General features: G+C 37.1%; 1 protein-coding gene across 12 annotated transcripts in view; it reads right to left on the reverse strand.

The window, feature by feature from the left end:
• Positions 1 to 26,938, reverse strand: part of UNC79 (unc-79 homolog, NALCN channel complex subunit) — a 342,891-nt gene that overhangs the window by 62,329 nt on the left and 253,624 nt on the right. For all 12 annotated transcript variants that reach the window (XM_072623539.1, XM_072623542.1, XM_072623545.1 and 9 more), the window contains 4 exons: positions 17,324 to 17,436; positions 17,161 to 17,246; positions 13,228 to 13,401; positions 5,764 to 5,832 (listed from right to left, as the gene is read on the reverse strand). In XM_072623539.1, coding sequence (XP_072479640.1) covers positions 5,764 to 5,832; positions 13,228 to 13,401; positions 17,161 to 17,246; positions 17,324 to 17,436 — 442 coding nt within the window. The remainder of the gene's footprint in view (positions 1 to 5,763; positions 5,833 to 13,227; positions 13,402 to 17,160; positions 17,247 to 17,323; positions 17,437 to 26,938) is intronic.

Raw genomic sequence — 26,938 nt, forward strand, 5'->3', positions numbered from 1 at the left:
TTCACACTCAAATTTGTAGCCTGGTCTTCCTGAATCTTCCCACTTAATCTGGTCTTTCATATTCAAATCTGTTGCCCTTGGCCTAGCCTGGCCATCCTTTGTCTGTTATGCCAGGGAAATTGTCTTTCATTTATATTCCTTTTGTGCCTGTTTGGTCTTTGAATAACCTCCATGCCAGGTTTGTCTTTTCCAGAGTGCAAGCCATCAACTTCCAGATAACTGCTCAGGCTATGTATCTCTTGAACAGGACCCATCGAGGCAGGGACAGCTCTACGTCCAATCTCAGCAGGAAACAATTTCAGAAGTTGAGACTTTCATCCCTTACCCCAAAAGACCTTGAGTCCCATCCCATACACAACTACCAGGGCCTATTTTAGAGGGAAATAGACAAGCAGATAGCTTGCTCACACTGACAGTTTTAGAAGCACAGCATTCCTACAGCCAATTTCATCAGTCAGTTTCCATGCTTCACAGCAATTTCATATTACTAGAGAGCAAGCAAGAAGCACTGTAGTAAAGTCTTGTCCGCATTGCATTCCGTTTTTGCTAGCTCCATCAAATACATCTATCAATCCTTGAGGATGCAATCCTCTTGAAATATGGCAAATGGACGTCACACACATCCCAGAATTTAGAAGGAATGAATACTGTCATGTGACTATAGACACATATTCAGGTTATCCTATTGCTACCCCACTGACTGGGGAATCAACAAAATTTGTTATTCATCATCTGTTTAGGAGTTTTGCAACTCTAGGTATTCCACAAATTGTAAAAACAGATAATGGTCCAGCTTTGTCTTGTCATACAGAATACAGCATAAAACTGGCATCCCACGTAATCCTACTGGTCAGGCCATTGTAGAACGTCCCAATCATGACATAAAAACTCTCCTCCAAAAGCAAAATAAAGGAGGAGAAGAAGGCAAAAGAATAAGGAGAAGAGTTGACATGGTGTTGTATTCTTGACACCAGATACAGAGGGGTTTACGCCTGCTCAAAAACAGTTTCAAAAAGGCAAAACACAGCTCACTGATTGGAAAAAAGTGAAGGTGAAATGGAGGGACATGAAAACAGGCTTGTTGCATGGACCCTCTGAACTCTTGACGTGGGGGTGAGAGTATGCTTGTATTTCCACAGGAAATGGTGAAGAAATGATCTAGATACCAGAAAGAAACATCTGACCTCTGCCATACATTGGAGAAGATATGGATCGAGGAAAAAAGAAGCCATGATCATTGGAATGACAGGACAATGAAGACACTCATTCTGCTTCTGAGCACCCTCCAGCTGACCACTGCACCAGAAGGAACTGATGAAGAGGGAGATAGATGGACTTTTTGTACATAATCCGCCTTGGGTTATGGGTGGTAACATGGGGAGGGAAGATAGAGGAGGTAATTATGGTAGCATATGGGTCTATGGTTTTTGGGAAACAAATGGATATAGATTGAATTTTTGCTCTTATGACTGGGAAATAACATGCTTTAATTGTACTATCACTGAATACACTGGTTTTCATATAGCTAACACTAGCATTATATCTGTAATTATGTGTCCTAGGTTTGCTTTAATGCCTGTCAAAAGTAAAGGCGGGTATATGTCTGTATCTGATCAAACTTCTAATCAGTTAATGTTGAAAGTAAGACAGAAAAGGTGTATAAGTTGCATTATTTTAGGCATCATAAGCTTTGTGGCAGCATTGGCTTCCTCTGTATCATTGGCTTATCCACACATACAATTTAATGGAGGTGGTGGGAAACAAAGTTGATGTTTTGAAACAACATTGTTCATAAGATGTGATTATAGGTTCATTTCTATTTGTTTTACCCCTGTCTATTATAATACCTCTACATATAATTTATAGATCAGGCCTCCAAGGGAAATCTTGACCCCGATGAAGCTGCAAGTGTGATTTGGGATTATTTTTTTAATACAAATCCCTTTGTGTCTTTGTTCCACTGGCTCATGTCTATATTACCTCTATCCCTTTGTTTCTCTGCCTGGGCCACCTATTTATAGGTGCCTTCTCTATCACATGTAAGGTCTTCAAACCCAAGTACCTTATCTCCCATTACAACAAAAGAAAGGTTGAACTGTTGAGGGTCAGGATGGAGTGTGGTTGACAAGTTCAGGACAGACCTTCGGGGAAACTGTTCTTTGAGACTGTGCTCATTATCATCCAGATGTTGCTGTCTCCAGAGACAGATAAGAGAACTACAGAAAACAAGGGATATGTAAAATAGATGCCCTCTAGGCTAACAGTCTTTAAGACAATAAGACTGACCAAATCACTAGGACAGGAGACAAGCAGAATGTCATGTAGACTTGCAGTTTCTCTCTATATGTACCCTGACCCTCAGATCAATAAACAGAGTTGGTCTATCTTCTCTCTCCTCCCGTTTCTTACTTCTTCACCACATCACCAAGCCATGTGGGGACGCAGGCCATCCGCTACACTCCAGTTTATTTTACAGATGAGGAAACTGAGACAAACAGTGATTTACTCAGGGTCACACAAGTCAGTAAGTATCTGAAGCCAGACTGGAACTCAGATCTTTCTAACTTCAGACCTTGCATTCTATCCATTATATCATGTAGTTGCCTAATATAACATACTAAAATACATATGCATATCTGACCCTAAGCAAATCTCTTTCCCTCTTAATGCTCTTGGCAACTTTCTAAGACAATAAGTTACAGGAATGATGCTAACTTGAATTGGCAAAGGGAGTTCTCTCATCCAGGAATTCCTTGCACCAAGGAAATCATACATCTAGTCCTTATCCCTAACCTTAAATACCAGGTTACAGAGCTTTTATATTGTCCTTTTTGGCAATGTAAATTGTAAATCACTGAAAGTCTTTGAACAGGGGAGTGGCATGATCAGACCTATGTACTAGCAAGATTGCTTTGAAAGATATGTGAAGCAAGGACTGGAGAAGGGAGAAACTGAAAGCAGGAAGACTTATTTAGAAGTCTTTTGTATAGTTCAGGCCAGAGGTGATAAAGTCCTAAACCAGGACAGTGAGTTAAAGCATGAACTAAAGGTGGAAGAAGCTGTCGTGGCACACAACAAGATTCAGCAACTAATTAGATATGAAAAATGAGGAAAAGAAAAGAATCAAATATAATTCTGAGGCTTTGACCCTATGTAACTGGGAAGGTGTTGATACTACCAAGAAGAACTATAGAATCTGGGAGACAGATTGGTTTACAAAGAACCCTCCCTACCCTCTCTCCATCTATAAATTCCCAAAGTGGGTGATACCACCCCCTATGGGGCACTGGAACAATCCAGGGGGACAGTAGTAACTTTGGGTGCAGCTGTGGGGCATTGGATAAAAATAAGTGAGTGGTGGAAGCATAAGGAAAGAAAAGATAAAATTCTGAAAGACCATTTGTACACATTTCATCTGTTGTGTAACAAAGCTAAAGTCATAGTGATTATGTTATTTTCCAAATACACACACAAAATACAAGTGGCCAAGTCTGCTGACAGGTCTTAACAAGCATGTGTTGGCAGGAGAGTGAGTTGTGCATCATCAAGTTCAGCATCCATCAACAGGAATATGTGTGTGTAATGACTTGTTTACAATATGATACTATACAGTTACATGACACAATATTGCATCATCAACATTTCAATGCAGAAAAACCCCCACAAATTTACAATAAATTATTAAAAATACAAGATGCATCATTTCAAAAAGCTTATATTTTTTGAAATGATGCAAATTAAAAAAAAAAAACCCAACCCCATTAGAGGGTTAAAAATTTCCAGAGGGTGCCAAGTAATTTTTTTTAAAAGGAGGGAGTAAGCCAAATAAGTTTGGGAACCTCTGATCGAAATATTATTCATTAAGGCTGAGTCCTATTAAGCCTTCTATGATCATTCCAGCTGTCTAAGCATCTACAGAATTAATGATACCTATACACCACTAATTTGGCAGTTGTCAACTCTTGACAAGCATAAGGTGGATGCTATGTGGTATAAAGGATATAATGTGAGACCTGGAGTCAGAAAACTTAGGTTCTAGTTCTGGTTCTTCCACTTACTAGCTAGGTTACTAGAAGAAGTCACACATCTTTGAACCTCAGTTTCTTCTTCTGTAAAATGAGGATAATATATTATCTATCTCAAAAATTTGTTGTAAGGGTCAAATACATTAATTATATAAAGGAGCTTTAAAAATTGTAGTTCACAGTGATATACATAAATATTAGTTAGCTCTCACTTGTTTCTTAATGTCTAGAATTTAAATGTCCTCTCCCCAGACAGATGGGAAACTTCTTGTAGAAAGGGAATAAATACTTCTTTGTATCCCCGTATCACATAACATACAGCTTAGCTATGGGAAGTACTGAATAAATATTTATTAATCAAAGTTATATACATTCATCATTGCCACTTGCTCTGAGTCACTTAAAAAGTATCTTTTTATCTGACTGCTCAGAAACTTCAGATTCCATGCAAGGCTGCTCTACTCTACATTTGTATTGATCTTGAAGAATATCAGAATGTGGCCCAGCTTATAAAACCATACAAAGCCTACAGAATCAAAGAAGTTCAGAGAATGTGGGTCCTCAGAGATCATATAGTCTAAGTGAACTTAAACAAGGATCCTCTCTATGATACTCAGCCTCCAAATGGAACTTTCACTAATGAGGAGTCCACAACTTCCCAAGGTAGACTTGTCTACTCTTGGATAAATCTAATTATTGAGAAAGTGTTTTTATTTTACTTTTATTAAGCCAGAATTAGTCTCTCTTCAATTTCTATGAGTTGTTCTGCCACCTTGAGCAATCAGAACAAGTTCCCTCTTCCATATGACAAATCTTCAAATACTTGAAGATTGTTATTATGTTGTTATAAGCAAAGTAGCATAATGGCACACAAAGGTGTCAAACACATGCTGCCCTATACAGGAACCAAATCAAAATGTACCCGGGAAACAGTTAACAAGATGAATGAAAATACAATATAACACAGATAATGTCAATTTGTGCTATTCTAATGTGTGGCCCATAGGGATCCATCTCTATTTGAATTTAACACCAGTGGTATACTGAAAAGAATGCTAAATTTAGAGTCAAAGGACTGAGTTCAAGATTCTACATCCTGCATGACCTTGGGCAAGTCACATCTCTCTCAGTTTCTTCATCTGCAAAAAGAGGAGGTTGGACTGTATGGCCTCTAAGAACAGGTCTAAAACCTTTTTGAAACAAACAACATGCTGTCTATCCTTCCCAGTTTTATGTCTTCCTCAAATAGCTCTAAGTAGTAACTGAAACATAATAAAACCATTTCACATGCCTGTAATATGACAGGTCATACACTATCATGATACTATACTCTAGGCTGGGAAGAAACAAGAGGTTAGGGTAAAAGAGATATTTAACAAACAATTACTACTGATTTACAATGGTCCCATATCTGGTTTTTTTTAACATAAAAATAAATTTTTAGGTAAAGGTACATCATACATTTAAGAAGGAAGCACACAGGACTTTCTATCAGAAAAACTGACTGAGTACTGTATGCCAGCCATGAGATCTTGACTTAACTACTTCAAACCTGTCTCCTTATCCGTGAAACTGGGGTAATAATGCTAACACTGTCTATCCCCATAGGGTGGTTCTGAGGACTAAATGAAACAACAGAAGAAAAGTGTTTTGTAAATTGTAAAGCACGAGATAGATGTGAACAATTATTTTCATGACATTATTATTATTATTATATAATTAATTAAGAAGAACATACCCTTGTAGCACTGGTGGTAGGTATCTTCAGGAGGCAGATCATTATTCTCAAACTGGAATCTAAAGAACACTGACCAAAAATGAAAGAAGGGTAAAATCAATACTTTTTTGGTCTGTTTTGTTCTAGTACTTCCAATGAGCATTCTTGTTATTTTTTTAATTTAAAGTGTCGTTGATAACATTTGCTTTTTATACCACAGTCATTTCTCTATAATATTTCCTCCATAAAATCCTTCTTTGAAATAAAGAAAAAATTGAGCTAAAGGAACTGATATTGTCATAATGTATACAACAAGCCATACACACATTCTCCCATCTCTTTACCAGGCAAAGGGAAACATTATACCATTCATTCTCTAAGACTAAAATTGTTCTTTTCAAGCATTAATTTTAGCTTAAGAGAAATATGACCTATAGTTCCTCCATTATTGCCTACTGATCATCCATTTAAAAAATAATTCTCTGATTTTAAAATTCTCATACAACATCAAAGCTCTTGACCAGTTTGTGACTTTTAAGAAATAATAGTTTATGCAATGGATTGTTCATTTAGTTTTGATATAGTTCAAATTCAGAAGTAAATTTATAGTCTCTTAGATGTAAAATGTGCCACTTTGAAGAAAAATGCATATTTAGAGAACCACTGTGGGCTTAGGCTTACATAAACAAAATGAGCAACACTCAGCTTCCAAGAAGAGTTCAGTTGCATTTGCTCTCTTTCATAGTCATCAAAGCTAAGCTGAATGGAAGACAGAATGATTTTTATAAAGAAAAATCATGCCTAACTAATTAATCTACTAGAGTCTTTGAGGAGACAAACAAACATGTAGATATGGGCTAACCAAGGAACATCATATAAGCATTCCAAAAGGTTTGAAATTTAAAAAAAAAAAAAAAAACACTGAGTTAGCAAGAGATTGAATAAATAGGGAGGTATTTTGTCAAGAATGGGGAACGATCTTATTTGGCATTTGTAAAAACAGTTTTTTACCTCTATCTGTAAACAACACTTTAATGTCTTCTAGCTACCAATGCTAAACTGATGCAGATAAAGCATCAGAAAATTTTTATGAAGCATTTCTTTGCGTGGAAACAAGGGATTTATTGTCGGCAACAACGACATAGCGCTTCCTACACTGACACAGGTCAGAAGGACCTTCTGTTGGGTTTAACAGTTTTGCATCTTCTCTTTCAATTCAAAGTTAACTTGACATTTACTTTGTTGTACATCGTTTTTTTTTTTCAAGAGTTCTAAATTGTCCCCTGAATTTGGGTGAGACTCATTATGAAAGTGCCTTTCCACACTGGCTGTAATATCCCTGCATCTACATGCTTCTTTGCCTCCTTGAAAAGTAGTAAATTTGTGAGTAGTAAATTTCAGAATCCATTCTGTCTTGGTTGTGAAGGGCAGATAAAAGGGTTAGGTAGGCATTGTTTATTCTACTAAGCTCTATCTGAACCAAAGTCTTTAATTGTTTTAAATGTACCTAAACATTTTTCCTGGAACATTTTCAATACATCTACCTGTACAGTAGATGGATTAGTAGCACTGTTAGTATTAACTGCATGTGGTTATTGTGGCACAACTGAAAGAGCACCATATCTGGAGTCAGAGAAGGGGGCTTATTATCCTAGGTCTGGTTCTTTACACCTAGCGAGATCTTGAACAATCACTTCCCCTATCAAGTCCCCAGTATCCTCACTTGCAAAAAAAAGGACTAGATCATCCCTAAGGTCCCTTCTGGTTCTAAGTCCTACATACTATGAAATGGAAAAAATGTCTGTTGCACACAAAGGAGAGTCAATAACTGATATGAATTCAAACAGATTTTATTATAATATTTTATTTCAGAAACAAAAATGTTGCTAACTTTACATTACAGAAGCTAAAAGAACTTCATATTCATAAAAACAAATGAGGATATACAATTATATATCCTTATTTCAACACTACCTCCACCAATGAAGACTGTAACACCTCTATAAAGAAATCTTTGAGGTTTGCCTCTGCCAACCTAGTAATGAAGCTCTGCAGACATAAACACAGACAAGATACGTCATCCATCACCAGGTCTATATTCCTCTGCAGCTTGGAAGAGCTTATTGGAGCTTGTACTTTACTGACATAGCTTTGGGGAGCCTAAAATTACCTCTATGCAGATGATAAGGCATTGAAATTCCTTCATCTTTAAAAAGAGGATACTAACAGTGCTTATCTCAAAGAGTTATTGTAAGGATCCAATTAGATAATATACATAAAACATTTTGCAAACCTCAAAGTGTTTTATTTAGTGTGAGTTATAATTATTATAGTATGACTAGCAAATAATATAGTGCAGATAAATAAATCTGAATGAAAAAGAAAAATTCAGCTGAGTTATTGACTTGCCCTTGTATTCAAAGATGAAGCTACTAAACTCCAGGCCTATTTTTCAGTCATCTACATGATCTCCACAAGGGCTGCTTGGCCTTCCTGAGCAGCAGTCCCTCAGTGCTTCAGGTACCTTCTCTGACCACCTCCACCTCTATAAGGGGTTCTCTTGCCTCAAGTTAGGCACCTTTCTCACTCCCACCTTCCTTCCCTTTACTTTCCAGTCACAAAGCTGCCTTATGCCCTCTGACAAGTCCACTCAAGGCCAAATCTCTAGGAACAATGGTAACCTACCTGAACTCATTCCTCAATGACTAACATACTTCCATGTCATCACATCTTCCCCATCTCAGTTATTTTGAATGCCACTGTTCAAACATCATTCTCCATTCCCCACTGCCTACTTCCTTAATTCACACCCCCCTCAACCTAATCTCTTCCCTTCCCCATGTCCCACTGTAAAGTTACCCAATCTTTCCACTGTGCTCTGTGAAATGATTACTCCATAGGTAACAGCTTTCTTTGTAACCTTTTCCTATTTCACTCTTGCATTCACTGACTTCCTCCTATTCCTAATGACACATCTTCCATGTCTACTTTTTCTAGCACTGGTGCATATTTATCATACCTCCTGACTTGCTGATCATAGTGGGGGAGTATTCCTTGCTATACTCCTTGCTCTCTATTGCCACCTCCAACTTCTCCCTCTACCACCATCATTCAGGAGGTCATTCAATCCTTATTTATCCCCCAATCAAAATCCTGGTGGCTATTGTCTACTAACTTCAAGAACACTCCTAAAATCACTCCTTAGGACACTTCTAGAAATACTTCCTTTTTCAACAAGTTAAGGTCTGATTTAGAGTCTTTCCTACTCAACTCTTGCCCTCATAATAGAGGACTTAAAAATGCATAATGATTCTTTCTCAACATTCTAACTTCCTAATTCCTAAACTAATTCATTTCCTATGACTTACTGCTCCACCTAACCACAGCAATACAAAGAGATGTTCATACTCTTCATCCACATCCATGTTCATGAAATCTGAAATTCTTTTATCTGATTACAATCTGTTGTCACTGCACCTCTCCTTCCATCTTGCAACTCCAAGCCCTGTTCTTTATTCTCACAACGACCTCCAATCCATCTACCCCTCAGTTCTTCTGAGACCATCGCACCTGCACTGGTTATACTCTCTTCCCTTTCCCACTGTCCTCTTCTCTCAAGAATTTCAAGATCCTACTGGAGATCGTGCCTTGCCAAAATCTAACCTTGGATTATTTCCATCATCTACTGCCTTCATTCCTATTCATACACTGCTGAATGAAGCTAGAGAAAAATCATAAAACTGTTGACTGATCCACCACAAATTTATGTTATATAATCTCAACTGGGTCATCATTACAACAAAGTATTCCTTTTACACTTCTCTAAATATTTATATTCCTTCTGAAACTTCCCCCAACCTTCTCAGCTGAGAATCTGGCCTCATATTTCACTAAAAAAAATTGAGGTTATTCACTCAGAGTTCCCTGTTCTTTCCTCTTCCTCATCTTATGTCACTCAGCTGCCTTCGGTAATCATCTCCTCTTTTACCCTTGTCCCACAAAAAGGCTTTCCACCTTGCAAGGATAGGCACCCCTCTACACACACATTTGATCCCATTCCATCCTGTACCTTCTATCATCCCCACTCTCTCACTTATCTTCAATCTCTTATTGCCTACTGGCCCCTTCTCTAATGCCTACAAACACACCCATGTCTCCTCCCCATCCTCAAAAAACCCTCTCTTGAACCATTCATCCCCTCAAGCCATCTTCCCATATCTCTGCTTCCTTTCCTAGCTAAAATCCTTGAGAAAACTGTCTACAAGAGGTACCCCTATTTCCTTTCTTCTCACCTTCTTCTTAATTCTCTGGCTTCCTACCTCATCATTCCACTGAAACTTCACTCCAAAATTAAAAATGATTTCTTAGGGGCCATTGCCTTTTCTCAGGTCTTCCTTTTTCTTGAGCTCTCTCTGCAGTCTCTGACACAGTCAGTCATCCTCTTCTTGATACTCTCTTCTCTAGTATTTTATCTGACAGATCTCTCCTTCTTGGGCTCCTTTGCATTGGATCCTTATCCAGGTCATCCCTGCTAACCCCAGGCATACCCCAAAGTTATGCCCTGGGCCTTTACATCTCCTTCTGTAATATTTTTTTGGTGATGTTATCAGCTTCCATGAATTCAATTACTATCTCAAAGCAGATGATTCTCAGATCTATTTGTCCAGCCCTAACATCTTTACTGACCTCCAATCCCACATCTCTGACTGCCTTTTGGACATCTCCAACTGGTTGTCCCATAGATATTTTAAATTCAACGTGTTTTGCTCACTAAATTTGATATGAAAATTTATATACACCACAGGAAAGTAGGAGAGGAGGCGACAAGTGGAGTGAGGGGAATGTTAGAAGGGAGGGCAAATGGGAGAAGGGAGTCACTGGAAATAAACACTTTCGAGAAGGGACAAGGTCAATTATGGGGGGAAAAATAAGGGGAGATAAGGTAGGCAGAGGGCAAGATAATTAGTATTACACAACCTGATTACTATGGAAGTCTTTTGCAAAACAACACATATCTAGTCTGTATTGAATTGCTTGCCTTCTCAGTGGGGCTGAGGAGGGAGCGGGGGAGGGAGAGAAGTTGGAATTCAAAGTATTAGAAATGAACGTTGAGAATTTTTATTGCATATAATCGGGAAATAAGAACCACAGGGAATGGGGTATGGAAATTCATCTTGCCCTGCAAGAAAAGAGACAAGATGGGGATAGGAGAGGGGTGGGGTGTGATGGAGGGGAGGTTACATTGAGGGAAGGAGTACTCAGAATGCAAGGTATTTAGGAAGTGGGGGGAGGGGAGTGATGGGGAGAAAAAATGGACATGTTACAAAGTGAGGTAAAAGCAATTACTATTAAAACAATAGACTGAATTAATTACTGAGAATAAATCAATGACATCTTTAGTTTGGAGAAAAGAATTTCAGTCTAAATTTCCAAGAGGAAGCTAACCTCGGATAAAATTTGGCATTGAGGGAAAAGTCAAGGTTTTAAAGATAAATTTGATTTTATGATTGCCATTTAACCAGGAACTAGAACAAGTATAGAAAGACATGTAAGCCACTTAAGACTTGCCTCAAAAGATGTTCCTTAGCCAAAGTGAAACTATAATCTTATTTGAAACCTGGTTATTGGAACTTGCCATTTTTAGATACTATGGGACTATTAAGTGACTGCTCTTCTGAGTCTAACTCCAGGTATGGGAAGCAAGAAAGGCAATCTGAGCCTCCAATACATGATGCCAGTAAGCTGATGAGATGCTGGTATGAACTGCAAAAGGTGATCCCAAGGGAAGGGTGGGAGAGCAGCTATTCAGCATGGGCTGAGGTGGGATTCTCCTGACTCAATTTCCCCACTGACATCTGGTAGACTTTAAGCCTGACTGAATGGAAGTGGATAATCTAATCCTGCCTGGGGTTGACATGAAGTTGGGGTGATATTGTATCTCTGCAATGTCCTTACTATTGGTGGCAATTTCCTATAGTCAAAAGATTTGTAAGCTTAATACCAGATCTATTCAATTATAGATTATGGGTAGGGGAATATCCGAGGTTGTCTAAAATTAAGCTATTAGGCATAGGACTGTAGACCAACAACATTAAGTTAGGGTCTTTTAATTCTTAGTAATACTGTGGAGACAATTAGGTCAAGAGCTTGTGAAGTTAGCAACATAAATATTATCTGTGTCTCAGTTGGTTAATGTTTAAAAAAAAAAATTCGTTTGTGGTCCATTATTGAAAATGCTTTAAAAAGATGTATCACCTGACCCAAAGTCTGAATTACTTTATCTGTTATAGACTGTGTTAAAAATAAATTTAAAAAAAATTCAATGTGTTTGAAACTGAATTAGTTATCTTTTTCCTCAATCTTTGCCCTCTTCTTATCCCCTATTACTGTCAAGGGTACTACCATCCTCCCAACTATTTAGGCTTACAACCTAAGTGTCATCCTTGATTCCTCACTCTCTCCCCCTCATATTCAAGCAGTTGTCAAGTCATGTCATTTTATAACATCTCCTGTATATGTTTAGACTTCATCTCTGAGGTCCCTTCCAATTCTAGCATTTTATTATTTTATTTTTGGATTTCATAAAGAGTAAAGGGAATCTTTATGAAAATTTTGTTTGGGAGTCTTAAATTTCCACTCATGATATAGTCTCAAAGACAATGGTAGAAGGGAGTCTTAGAGGTAATCTAATCCAAACCCCTCATTTTACATATGAGGAAAATGAGGATCAGAGAGGTTAAGTGATTTATAACAGAGCCACAGGGCTAATACTGTGATAAGCAGTGTTTGAACCCAGATTTTTCTGACTTCAAGTTCATCATACTGTCTACTATACTAGGCTGACTCTCCTCTTACCACTGCAACTATGAGAAAAGGATGGCAGAGAATAGTCAAAAAAGAACATCATATGGTGAATAAGTGGTCAAACACCTTTATGGTTATTATCCCAGCTTCACCATACTCACAAGGGCATGAATTCAGTGCTGGAAAGAAACTAATCATCTGGTACATCCCTCTTATTTTCAGATGAAGAAACTGAGGCTTAGTGTGGTTAATGACTTATTCAAGGTCATAAGGCACTACTAAGTGAAAGAGCTGGCATTTAGTCTCAGGTCTTCTGACTCCAAATTCCACATATTTTCAAATGCAACATGTGGCTTCTTTAGAGAACAATCATTATTCTTTCTAACAATGCCCTTTGCAGTAAATCTTTCAAAAAGCACAACCAATAGACAGTCCTTTCATTGTTTATTAATTGATAGGAAAACTTGAGTGTATCATTTTTACCTCATGAGCTTTGGGGAAATAAGAAGAATCATTTTCTCTGTTCTGTATCCAGAAGGAATTCCTATTTGGAGCCTTCTATGACAATAATAGTATACTACTCAGGTCTTTCTTTCTTGAGTCTGGGGTCTCACAAGACTTGGTCAATAGGAAACTGAAACTAGTAGCAAACTATTAAAAAGAAACCTGATCACTTCATACCTTCAGAGGTAAAACACAAGGCAGTTTGGTAAAGAAAGTCTGAAATTGGTTACTGATGGTAGTCCAGAGGTTGCTTGGAGAATCCATTGGCAAAGCTTCCATGAAGGTGGCAATGTTTTCTAAGCAGCGTAACATGGCACCCCCTGCTGGCAAATTCTTTTTGTTATTCAAACCCTAGAAAATACAAAAAAAAGTATAGGCTCTGAGCTACTAAAAGATCAGAAATGCATATGTTGTATCATGAGCTTTAAAAGTATTCTTTTAAAGCACTGACAACTATTCATCTCAGTATTTCAAGAACTCATGATTTCACCAGTATAAGTGAACCACCAACACACACCAGAATTTGTTTGAACCTTGGTACACTATTTTCATGAGTTGCTGTGGCGGAAATGATTCATCATCTGGTGGCAACCTTCTGGTGTTGCATTAAGTGAGGCTAACTTCCAGATAGTTGATATATGATGCTTATCACTAGGTCTATTCTTAAAGGCTTCCCTCTTGGTAAGGACAGAGTTGGTGCTCCACTGACATGGTCTTTGAGAATTCAGGGTCACTTCCTTATCTTCATGCATCATAGAACTTTAGTCAAATACAAATTCATTCAAACTCAAGGAAAGAAAATGAGGAGTAAACAGAAATAAGAAAGAAAAGATTCAAGGTGTATCCATTCATTCAGCAGACATTCATTAAGTTCTTAGTCTGTGCAAGGCCCTATGCCAAGCATTTGAGGAATAAAACATAGCCATTGCCCCTAAAGAATAATGGGGGCATTCAGAGGCAAGAGGAAAATAAACTTGCTGTGAAAACAAACCTCCACTGATGGTCAACAAGTCCAAATTCTATGTGTTTTGGTTCAGCGACAGAATTAGGGTACCTCCCTTTGTCTACCCCCTGAGGCTTTTCTCCCTCTTTCTACATTAGATTGCAGGCATCCCTCTAGCTCTGCCTTTAGAAAGAAGTTGTGAAGCCCCAGAGTATGAGGACAGTTTCTGTTAAGTCTTATAGAGGCTGTGGAAAGAGCAACAAGATCTTTAGCAGATATATAATCATTCCAATTTTTAATTTCTATGCCTATGTACTCAGAAAACATTTTAAAGCCTTGTGTAACTTCCAGGATTATCATAAGTTTTATACCTCTGTAGAGATGAAAGAAATTCCAGGAACTAACAGGTCATATAAGCTAGATGGAGGACTAGATATTTTCTCTGAACCCCACAACCTTTCAACCAGAGCAGAAATTGTGTGCCAAGGAAAAAGCAACTTCAGCACTCTCCATTGTTTAGGACACACAAAATCCAAAATAAGGTTTAAAAAACCCTGAATTGACACTCACTGACCCTCAGCTCACTCAGCACCCCTTCTTCATCTCCCAGACTACTAGCAGTGGGACTGTAACAGAGACCCAAACCCTCAACAGAGGCTTTACAGCAAAACTCTCCTCTACACCCTAGTCCCCCACCTTTTATCCAGTGCTGTAAAGACTCTGGGTCTAGGTTGCAGAAATTTGCTCATTCCTTGACAGCCAGCTTAGTTACTTCAGGAACAAAAGCCTGCTCAGGGCTGTAAACTAAAAGCACCAAACTGCCAGTGCCAGGCCAGAACACTGAGGAGCAGAAGGAATGGGACAGATCACCAGGACAGGCCACTGTGCACTGGGGAGGGGGTGCTGTGCAGCACTCAACCTAGCCTGAAGGAAAAAGCATAGCATCCAGCAGGGACCAGTTCTGACTACCCAAAAGTCAGCTGAAGCTGAAAAAAATCCAGAGAGAAAAGGGATTACTTGTGAATGGAGACATTCTCTAGATGCTCCTTTCAGCAGATGACTTTGTGGAGATCACCCTGGGTCTCAGAACACTATAGAGTCTGGCCCTCCTCAGTGTGATACTCAATCACTCAAATAAAACCAAACCAACAAAGAACACATATTGTATTGATGATGACTTGCACTCAATCAACAACCAATGAGTTAGTTGCTGATGATATCATGAATCTACTCAAATATTATACCTGGAATTAATATGCAGAGTAGCCTACCAATAGTGGCTTTAGTTATTTAGAGTTTAATGCGTTTGAATCCCTTTGTTCCAGTTACTTGGGTTCTTTACCGTAGCCTCGGTTTAAAGCTGTGACTTAGCAAAAGGTGGAAACAACCCAAATGGGCTCACAGAGGGCATCGACTTTCCTACATCCCAGCATTTGAGCTCCCTCTCCTTTCAGGAGATTCCCTAAGCCTTGAATTCTGGATAACTAACATACTCACTTGTCACAGTCCCTTTAATACCATAACCCTATAGGAAATGGACTAGCACCAATAAGACACATGTTTAAAAAGAAGAATGGTAATTTGAAAAAAGAAATCCACTAATCTGGCCTTTAGATTATTCCTTATCTCCCTTGACTCTAGCCTTTCCTCCTCCTGCTTTTGGCAACAGTTACTGAAGGGTGCAGGTTATCTATCAGGCATTAACTTTAGCCAGTCATCTCATCAATATGTGCCTTTGGTCACAAGGGATACTGACAAGAGAGTGGATGACATCAAAACAAGGAAGGAATATAGACATGTGCTATGAATGTGTATAAACAGCTTCATCTTTGAACACTGAGGACACCATTTTGACTTATCCTCACCAGAGTTTCCTACAATAGCAGGCAGAGGGAAATTAGGGGCCATCTAGGTCCACCAGGCATGAATCTACTCTCCAACATCCTTAAAGATGAGTCACCAGTATCAGTTCAACCATAACCAAGGACATCCTATAAGATGGCATTATCCATTCTTGAAAAGCTCTGACTATTAGGAAACTACTCCTTACAGTGCACTGAAATTACCTACTTTATTCTTATTCATTTTCCCTAAATCTGCTCTCTGGAGCTAACTGAATAAATCTAATCCCTATTCCTTACGTCAGCCCTTCAGATGCTAGAAGGTGGCTGATATGTATCCCCTAAGTCAATTAAACAGGAATACAAGGAAAACTCAGTAATTGTTAACCCGACTCTCCTTTTTGGATTTTATTGTGGTTATAGGCTACTTTTCCAGGCCAATGAATACAATGCTGAACTTGAATACGGGAAGACTTGAAAGCAAATCTTGCCTCAGATACTTGATAGCTGTGTAACCCTGGGCATATCATTTACCTTCCAAATCTCAGTTCCTATGTATGTAAAATGAGGGTAAGAATACTCTGGGTAAGTCTTTTATTGCTTCCATCAGAGAGACCCCTTTAGAATGGCAAAATAGAATCATCAGGAATCTGAGGTGATGTTCAAACTGCAATACTAGGAAGCCTCATTCCCCTACTAAGGAGATAGGCAACTCAAGAGCAAAGAACTCAAGACAAACTGCAAGGGCAGGTAAAGTATGGTAATAAAGACTGCCAGCTCCTGTGGCCTCAGCCTACTGGTGCCTGGCTACCCACAGCACTAAACTAAGCTTAGATGCCATTTCTTTCATGAAACTTTTTCGGGTCCCTCTAGTTAGAAGAGAGTCTTCCACTGCTTACTTGCTCATACCTCTCTGATTTCTCTTTCTACTTTTCTAATTCTAATGTGTATTACATTAGTTAGTACAAATATCTAATAGGACTATGAGATGACAAATTTCTTGAGGGCAGGAACAAAACTGGGTTTTTTTTATTCTCATGGTCCAGAATTGGGCCTTCAATATAGGTATTTATCAAGTTCTAAGACATTCTGAAAATGGACTAAAATCTTTACAACTGGTCTCTACACCCATCTTCAACTACCAAATATAAGCCAGAGGCTCAAGGAGCCCCAATGTGACAGAGAAAACACTACCAGTTATAACGAAGTTAGGGGGTCTCCAGATGTTTCAGAGAAAAAGAAATAGACTTTTTTTCATGTACTAGCATTTTCAAATTGCTCCTTCTGGTCTAGGCAAGATTTGAAATATCTTTCTGGAAAACCTACCTCCAACAGCTGACTGAGTGCAGCAATGGAACTAAGTTCATTGAAGTCCATGAGAGATGTAGCTAAGGTTCGTAAAAAACTCCCATCTGGAAAGATAACAATCTAAGTTAACAGGGTTTCAGATCTGAATGACTGGATACATATTAAATGTCTAAAGAATTACCTTTTATACTGCTCTGGAACAGCTGTGGAAATATCCCATTGGGAGCTAGCTGATGGAAGATACAGCGGAGAAACTGCTTCGCCACCCCTGCAGCATTACCAGGGATCATCATGCTGAGATGAAAGAATGAGAAAAAGCAAAAGATGTTAAGAAACTTTTTTCTCATTCCTCTAAACTCCAATAAATCTGTGCATCAAGATTTACACTAATTCTCTTACTACAATTTGTGCTAGATAAAGTAGATATGGTAATACCTATCTCCAGTAATAGTGAAAATTTAGAATTATAGAAGTACAGAATCATGGTATGTTTGAGTTAATAGAAACTTTACATATAGACTTTTGAGGGAAAAGAACACAAAATGTGAGATTTATAAGGCATATTAGGTCACAGAATATTAGAGCTTAAGATGGAATACTGACACCTAGACACCGACTGTTGAATCCAGAAACACAGGTGTTAAACCACAGGAAAGAGAATCTTAAGAGATAATATTTATCTTAAAACAATGTTAGAACAAAGTGCACAGAATCTTAAAAATGGAAGGAACCTCAGAGAATATCTGTCATAACATTCCCACTTTGTAGATGAGAGAATAAAAGCCCTCTACTTAATTTTTCCAACATCTACAGGTTTCTCCAGCTCTAAGAATCCACAAGATGTATTTAGTATAGACTTATAAGCTATTAGAGCTGGGAAGCACTTTAGAAATCATCTAGTCTAATAGGGAATAATCTTCTGCCCAGGTAAATGAAGTGACTTGACAAAGGTCACCTGGAGAGAACTGGAGGCCACTTGTCCTAGCTGTTGAAGCCAGTATTTCTTCCATTCTACCACACTGCCTCATATCAAGAAAGTCAACAGATGGATTCTAGTAGACTTCCTTGCTCTCAGTTCCTTCATCAGACTAGATAATCTCTAAAGTTTCTTCCAGAACTAATAGACAGTTTATGAGTCTAGGCTAAATCAATTTTGTTCACATGAAAAATCTTGAAAAACACTCTTAGGATAATGAGGTTCCATCTTTTAAAAAAGAAGTAATTCCCTTTGACCCAGCAATACCACTTCTAGATCATAAAAATGGGAAAGGGTCCCACATGTACCAAAATATTTATAGCAGCACTCTTTGTAGTTGCCAAAAACTGGAAATCAAGGGGATGCCCGTCAATTGAGGAATGGCTGAACAAATTGTGGCATATGAATGTAATGGAATACAATTGTGCTATAAGAAACGATGAACAAGAAGACTTCAGAGAGGCCTGGAAAGACTTATATGATCTGATGCTGAGTGAAAGGAGTAGAACCAGGAGAACTTTGTGCACAGCAATGACCACAGTGTGCGAGAGTTTTTTCTGGTAGACTTGGAATGTCGTAATAACGCAAGAACTTATTTAAAAAAAAAATCCCAGTGGTGGTTTTCTAAGGCAAAATGCCTTCCACACTCAGAGAAAGAAATATGAAAGTCATTCACAGAATGTAGCAGATCATGTTTGTGTGTATGTGTATGTTTTTGTGTATCATGTTTTGATTTGTTATATGATTTCTTCCATTTATTTTAGTCTGACTACATAGCATGACTATAGTGAAAATGTACTCAGTAGGAAAGTATATGTAGAACCTATACAGAATTGTATGCTCTCATGGGGAGGGAGGGGGGTAGTGGGGGGTAGGTGTGGGGGGGATAAAATCTTAATTTTATGGCAGTGATTGTAAAACATTAAAAAATAATAATAATAAAATTAAATTTTAAAAAAAGGAGTAATTGATGCATTTCTCTTCAAAAGCTGTTCACTTTAGGTATTAAAGATTTTTAAAAAATAATTCAAGTATTCCAGAGCATGTCAGAAAAAAGAGAAAGAAAGCCTTGTGATTCCTCCTTTGGAACAATGTGACCTCTATATATTCATCCTTTCTGTGAGACTTCACAAACTCTTTTGGAAATTTCCCTTTGCTTCCTTTTGGAAATGATATGTTCACTTTTATTGCTATTAATTTCCTTTCTATCCATACTGGGGAACATGACAGCTGTATTTGAGTAGTTGAAGAGCTATCACATAGAAAAGAGTTTAGACTTGCTCTATTTGGCTCCAATCAGCAGAATCAGGAAAAATGGAGGAGAGGGAAAGTTACAGATGGGAAAATTTAGGTTTGATGTTAGAGAAAAGTTGCTACCTACCTACAGATGTCCCAAGCTGTTTCATGAGGTTGACATTACACTTCATTAGAGATTTTATTTTTTTTCAAATTTATTTATTTTTCATTGTCAACATTCATTTCCATGTTTTAAGTTTAAATTTTCTCCTCCTCCTTCCCCAAGACAGCATGCAATATGATATGGCTCTACACATACATTCCTATTAAATACATTTTCATTTTAGTCATGTTGCATAAAAAAATTGTAATGAATGAGAGAGAACAAGAGAAAGAAAAGAAAGAAAGAAAATAATCTGCTTCACTCTCCATTTCAACGTCTTAGTTCTTTCTCTGGAAGTGGATGGCATTTACCATCAGGAGTCCTTTGGTTTTGTTTTAGGTCCTTGAATTGCTGAGAAGGGCTAGGTCTATCAAAATTAGTCATTGCACACTGTGGCTGTTTCTGTGAACAGTGTTCTCCTGGTTCTGCTCATTTCACTCAGCATCAGTTCAAACATGTCTTTCTAGGATTTTCTGAAGTTCACCGGTTCATCATTTCTTACAATAGTATTCCATTACATTTATATACCACAACTTGTTCAGCCATTCCCCAATTGATGGGCATCTCCTAAATTTCCAGTTCTTAGGTCACCACAAAAAGAGCTGCTATAAATATTTTTATACATACGGGTCCTTTTCCCATTTTTATGATCTCTTTGGGATATAGTCCTAGAAGCAATATTGCTGGGTCAAAGGGTATGCACATTTTTGTAGTTCGGGCATAGTTCCAAATTGCTCTCCAGAATGGCTGCATCAGCTCACAGCTCCACCAACAATGAATTAGTGTTCCAACTTTCTCACATCTTTTCCAACATTTATTATTTTCCTGTTTTGTTATGTTAACCAATCTGATAAGTGTGATGTAGTACCTCAGAGTTGTTTTGATTTGCATCTCTCTAGTCAATAATGATTTAAAGCATTTTTTGTCATATGACTATAGACAGCTTTAATTTCTTCCTCTGAAAACTGCCTGTTCATATCCTTTGACCATTTGTCAACTGGGGAATAGTTTGCATTCTTGCAAATTTGACTCAGTTCTCTATATATTTTAGAAATGAAGTCTTTATCACTGACACTAGTTGCAAAAATTCTTTCCCAATTTTCTGCTTCCCTCCTTATCTTGGTTGAATTGGGTTTGCTTGTGCAAAAACGTTTCAATTTAAAGTAATCAACGTTATCCGTTTTGCATTTCCTAATGTTCTCTATCTCTTGTTTCATCATAAATTCCTCCTTTCTCCATAAATCTGACAGACAAACTATTTCTTTCTCCCCTAATTTATTTACAGTGTCAGCCATTATACCTAAATCATGTACTCATTTGGACTTTATTTTGGTATATGGTGTCAGACATTGGTCTATGCCCAGTTTCTGCCATGCTATTTTCTAGTTTTCCTAGTAGTTTTTGTTAAATAGTGAGTTCTTATTCTAGAAGCTGGAGTCTTTGGGTTTATCAAACAGTAGATTGCTATAATTATTGACTAGTGTGTCTTGTATATCTAATCTATTGCACTGATCTGCCCCTCTATTTCTTAGCCAGGAAGTACCAAATAGTTTTGATGATTGCTGCTTTATGACACAATTTAAGATCTGATATGGCTAGGCTACCTTCCCTAGCATTTCTTTTCATTAATTCCCTTGATATTCTGAACCTTTTGTTCTTCCAGATTAATCTTGATATTATTTTTTCTAGCTCTGTAAAATAATTTTTGGTAGTTTGATTGGTATGGCACTGAATAAGTAAATTAATTTAGGCAGAATTATCATTTTTTATATTACCTTGGTCTACCCATAGGCAACTGATACTTTTCCAATTATTTAGATCTGACTTTATTTGTGTGAAATGTGTTTTGTAATTGTATTCATATAGCTACTGGGTTTGTTTTGGCAGGTAGATTTCCAAATATTTTATGCCTACAATAACTTTAAATGGAACTTCTCTTTCTAACTCCTGCTGTTGGGCTTTGTTAATAATATGTAGAAATGCTGATGATATATGTGGGTTTATTTTATATCCTGCAACTTTGCTAAAGTTGTTCACTATTTCAAGTAGTTTTTTACTTGATTTTCTAGGATTCTGTAAATATATCATCATATCATCTGCAAAGTGTGATAACTTAATTTCTTCTTTGCCTATTCTAATTCCTTCAATTACTTTTTCTTCTTTTATTGCTAAAGCTAATATTTCTAGTACCATTGAATAACAGTGGTGATAATGGACATCCTTGTTTCACCCCCAATCTTAATGGAAATGGATCTAGTTTATCCCCTTTACATATAATGCTTGCTTAAGGTTTTGGGTAGATGCTACTTATCATTTTAAGGAAGGCTTTATTTATTCCCATGCTTTCTAGTGTTTTTAATAGGAATGGGTATTGTACTTTATCAGAAGCTTTTTATGCATCTATTGAGATAATCATATGGTTTCTGTTAGGTTTCTTGATGATATAATCAATTATGCTGATAGTTAGTCTAATGTTGAACCAGCCCTGTATTCGTGGTATAATTCCTACTTCATCAAAGTGTATTATTCTCATGATAAGTTGCTGTAATCTTTTTACTAATATCTTATTTAAAATTTTTGCATCTATATTCATTGGGGAAATTGGTCTATAATTTTCTTTCTCTGTTTTGGTTCTTCCTGGTATCAGTACCATATTTGTGTCATAAAAAGAATTTGGGAGGACTCCTTCTTCTCCAGTTTTCCCAAAGAGTCTAATAATATTTTTTTTTTTATTAATTTTTTTATTTTTTTTAATGTTTAACAATCACTGCCATACAATTGCGATTTTATCCCTCCCCACCCACCCCCCACTACCTCCCTCCCTCCCCATGACTGCATACAATTCTGTATAGATTCTACATAAACTTTCCTATTGAGTATATTTTCACTATCGTCATGCTGTGTAGTCAGACTAAGATAAATGGAAGAATCCGTATAACAAATCAGAACATGATACACAAACAGATACACATACACAAACATGATCTGCTACATTATGTGAGTGACTTCCATATTTCTCTCTCTGAGTGTGGAAGGCTTTTTGCCTTGAGGTCCACCATTGGAGTCTAATAATATTGAAATTAACTGTTCTTTAAATGTTTGATATAATTCACTTGCAAATCCATCTGGCCCTGGAGATTTTTTCCTAGGGAGTTCATTGATGGCTTGTTCAAATTCATTTTCTGAGACTGAGTTATTTAAGTATTTTATTTCCTTTTCTGTTAATCTGGGCAATTTGTACTTTTGTAAATATTCATCCATTTCACTAAAATTGTCAAATTTATGGATATACAATTGCGCAAAATAATTCCTAATTATTGTTTTAATTTCCTTTTCATTGATGGTGAATTCACTCTTTTCATTTTTGATACTGGTAATTTGGTTTCCTTCTTTCTCTTTTTTAAATCAAACTGACCAAAGATTTATCAATTTTATTGATAATTTTTTTCATAAAATCAGCTCTTACTTTTAGTTATTGGTTCAACAGTTTCCTTAATTTCAATTTATTAATTGCTCCTTTGGTTTTCAGTATTCCTAATTTGGTATTTAATTGAGGATTTTTAATTTGTTCTTTTTCTAGCTTTTTCAGTTGCATGCTCAATCTATTGATCTCCTCTTTTTCTATTTTATTCATGTAAGCATTCAGAAATATAAAACTTACCCTAAGAATCACCTTTACTGCATATCATAAGTTTTGGTATGTTGTCTCATTATTGTCATTCTCTTGAATGAAGTTACTGAGTGTTTCTATGATTTGTTGTTCAATCCAATCATTCTTTAGGATTAGATTATTTAGTTTCCAATTTATTTTTGGTCTATCTTTCCATGGCCCTTTATTTACATACAATTTTTACTGCTTCATGGTCTGAAAAGGATGCATTTAATATTTTTGCCTTTCTACAGTGGATTGTGAGGTTTTTATGCCCTAGGACATGGTAAATTTTTGTGTATGTGCCATGTGCCCCTGAGAAAAAGATAGATTCCTTTCTATCTCCTTTCAATTTTCTCCAGAGGTCTATCATATCTACCTTTTCTAAAATTCTATTCACTTCCTTAACTTCTTTTTTGTGCATTTTAAGGTTAGATTTATCAAGTTCAGAGAAGGGGAGGGTGAGATCCCCTACTAGTATAGTTTTGCTGTCTATTTCTTCCTGTAACTCCCTTAACTTCTCCTCTAAGAATCTGAATACTATGCCATTTGGTACATATATGTTTAGTAATGATATTACTTCATTGTCTATGGTGCCTTTTAGCAGGAAATAGTTTCCTTCCTTTTCTCTTTTGATTAGATCTATTTTTGCTTTGGCTTTATCTGAGATTAGAATTGCTACTCTTGCTTTTTCTTTACTTCAGCTGAAGCACAATATATTCTACTCCAGTCTTTTGTCTTTACCCTGTATGTGTTCCCCTGTTTCAAATGTGTTTCTGTTAAACAAAATATTGTAGGATTATGACTTTTAATCCATTATGCTATCCACTTCCATTTTTTTGGAGTTCATCCCACTCACATTCACAGTTGTGATTACAACTATGTCTTTCTCTCCATCCTATACCCCTCCCATTTATTCTTTTATTTCTCCCTTATCCCTTATTCTCCTCAAAAGAGTTTTGCTTTTGACTACCACCTCCCTCAATCTTCACTCTCTTAAATCAGTCTGCCTCCCTTTTCTTTCCCCTTTCCCCTCCTACTGCTTGTAGGGAAAGTTAGATTTCTATACTTAACTGAGTATGTTATTCCCTCCTTAAATCAAATCCAATGAGAATAAAGTTCAGACAATGCTCATCTCCCTCCTTTTTTTCCCTCTACTATCATGTTTTTGTACCTCTTCATGTGATGTAATTTACCCTTTTCTGCCTCCTCCTTTCCTCTTTTCCCATTACAATCTCTTTTCACCCCTTAATAAGGTTTTTTTAATCACATCAGTTAATTTATACCCACACCCTCTGTCTATGTATATCCCTTTTAAATGTCATAGTAAAGATACAATTCTCAAGATTTACAAATATCATCTTCCCATGCAGGGATGTAAGCAGTTTGCCGTTGTTGAATAACATATTTTTTTTTCCTTTTGTTCCTGTTTACCTTTTTTTTTTTTTTTAATGTTTAACAATCACTGCCATACAATTGAGATTTTATCCCCCCCACAACTACCCCCCACTACTCCCCTCCCTCCCCATGACTGCATATAATTCTGTATAGGTTCTACATATACTTTCCTATTGAGTATATTTTCACTATAGTCATGCTATGTAGTCAGACTAAAATAAATGAAAGAAATCATATAACAAATCAAAACATGATACACAAAAACATACACATACACAAACATGATCTGCTACATTTTGCGAATGACTTCCATATTTCTTTCTCTGAGTGTGGAAGGCATTTTGCCTTGAGAACAACCATTGGGATTTTTTTTTTTTTAAGAAGTTCTTGCGTTATTATGACATTCCAAGTCTACCAGAAAAACCTCTCGCACACTGTGGTCATTGCTGTGCACAAAATTCTCCTGGTTCTGCTCCTTTCACTCAGCATCAGGTCATATAAGTCCTTCCAGGCCTCTCTGAAGTCTTCTTGTTCATCATTTCTTATGGCACAATAGTACTCCATTACATTCATATACCATAATTTATTCAGCCATTCCCCAATTGATGGACATCCCCTTGACTTCCAGTTTTTGGCAACTACAAAGAGTGCTGCTATAAATATTTTGGTACATGTGGGACCCTTTCCCATTTTTATGATCTCTTGGGGATACAGTCCTAGTAGCGATATTGCTGGGTCAAAGGGTATGCACATTTTTGTAGCCCTTTAGGCATAGTTCCAAATTGCTCTCCAGAATGGTTGGATGCACTCGCAGCTCCACCCACAATCAATTAGTGTTCCAACTCTCCCACATCTTCTCCAGCATTTATCATTTTCTTGTTCTGTCATGTTTGCCAATCTTATAGGTGTGATGTGGTACCTCAGAGTTGTTTTGATTTGCATCTCTCTAATCAATAGTGATTTAGAGCATTTTTTCATGTGATTATAGATATCTTTAATTTCTTCTTCCAAAAATTGCCTGTTCATATCCTTTGACCATTTATCAATTGGGGAATGACTTGTATGATTATACATTTGAGTCAGTTCTTTATATATTCTAGAAATGAGGCCTTTATCTCTGAGCTTAGCTGTAAAAATTCTTTCCCAATTTACTACATCCCTCCGGATTTTGGTTGCATTGGGTTTGGTTGTGCAAAAACTTCTCAGTTTAATGTAATCAAAGTTATCCATTTTGCATTTCATAATGCTTTCTATCTCTTCTTTAGTAAAAAATTCTTCCCTTCTCCATAAATCTGATACACTATTCCTTGCTTCTCCAGTTTATTCATGGTATCAATCTTTATACCTAAATCATGTACCCATTTGGACTTTATTCTTGTGTACAGTGTCAGGTATGGGTCTATGCCTAATTTCCGCCACACTGTTATCCAGTTTTCCCAGCAATTTTTGTCAAACAGTGAGTTCTTATCCCAGAAGCTGGGGTCCTTGGATTTATCAAACAGAAGGTTGCTATATTCCTTGCCTACTGCGTCTTGAGTGCCAAGTCTATTCCACTTGTCTACCTCTCTGTTTCTTAGCCAATACCAAGTGGTTTTGATAATTGCTGCTTTATAGTACAGTTTGAGGTCTGGTAGTGCTAGGCCACCTTCCCAAGCATTTCTTTTCATTAGTCCCTTTGATATTCTGGACCTTTTGTTTTTCCAAATGAATTTTGATATTATTTTATCCAGCTCTAGAAAATAATTGTCTGATAGTTTAATTGGTATGGCACTCCTGTTTACCTTTTTATGCCTCTCTTGAGTCTTGTATTTGAAGGCCAAATTTTCCATTGGGCTCTGACCTTTTCATCAAGAAGATCTGGAATTCCCTTATTTCACTTAATGTCTATCTCCTTGCATTGTATGCTCAATTTTGCTGACTAGTCGATTTTTGGTTGTAGTTCAAGCTCCTTTGCCTTATGAAATATCGTATTCCAATCCTGCCTGTCATTTAATGTAGAAGCTGCAAGGTCCTGTGCTATCCTGACTGTATATCCTGACTTTTAGAATATTTAAATTATTTCTTTCTGGCTGCTTGCAGTATTTTCTCCTTGAGCTGATAATTCTGGAATTTGACTATGATATTACTTGGCATTTTCAATTCTGGATCTCTTTCAGAAGGTGATCAGTGGATCCTTTCGATGACTATTTTACTCTCTACTTCTTGGACTTTGGGACAGTTTTCCTTGATGATTTCTTGGAAGATACTGTCCTGGCTCTTTTTTTCATCATGATTTTCCAGTAGACCAATAATTCTTAGATTATCTCTCCTGGATCTATTTTCCAGGTCAGTTGTTTTTCCAATGAGTTATTTTATGTTTTCTTCTATTTTTTCA

Source organism: Notamacropus eugenii, chromosome 7 (assembly GCF_028372415.1).
Source record: "Notamacropus eugenii isolate mMacEug1 chromosome 7, mMacEug1.pri_v2, whole genome shotgun sequence".
Classification (NCBI taxonomy): Eukaryota; Metazoa; Chordata; class Mammalia; order Diprotodontia; family Macropodidae; genus Notamacropus; species Notamacropus eugenii.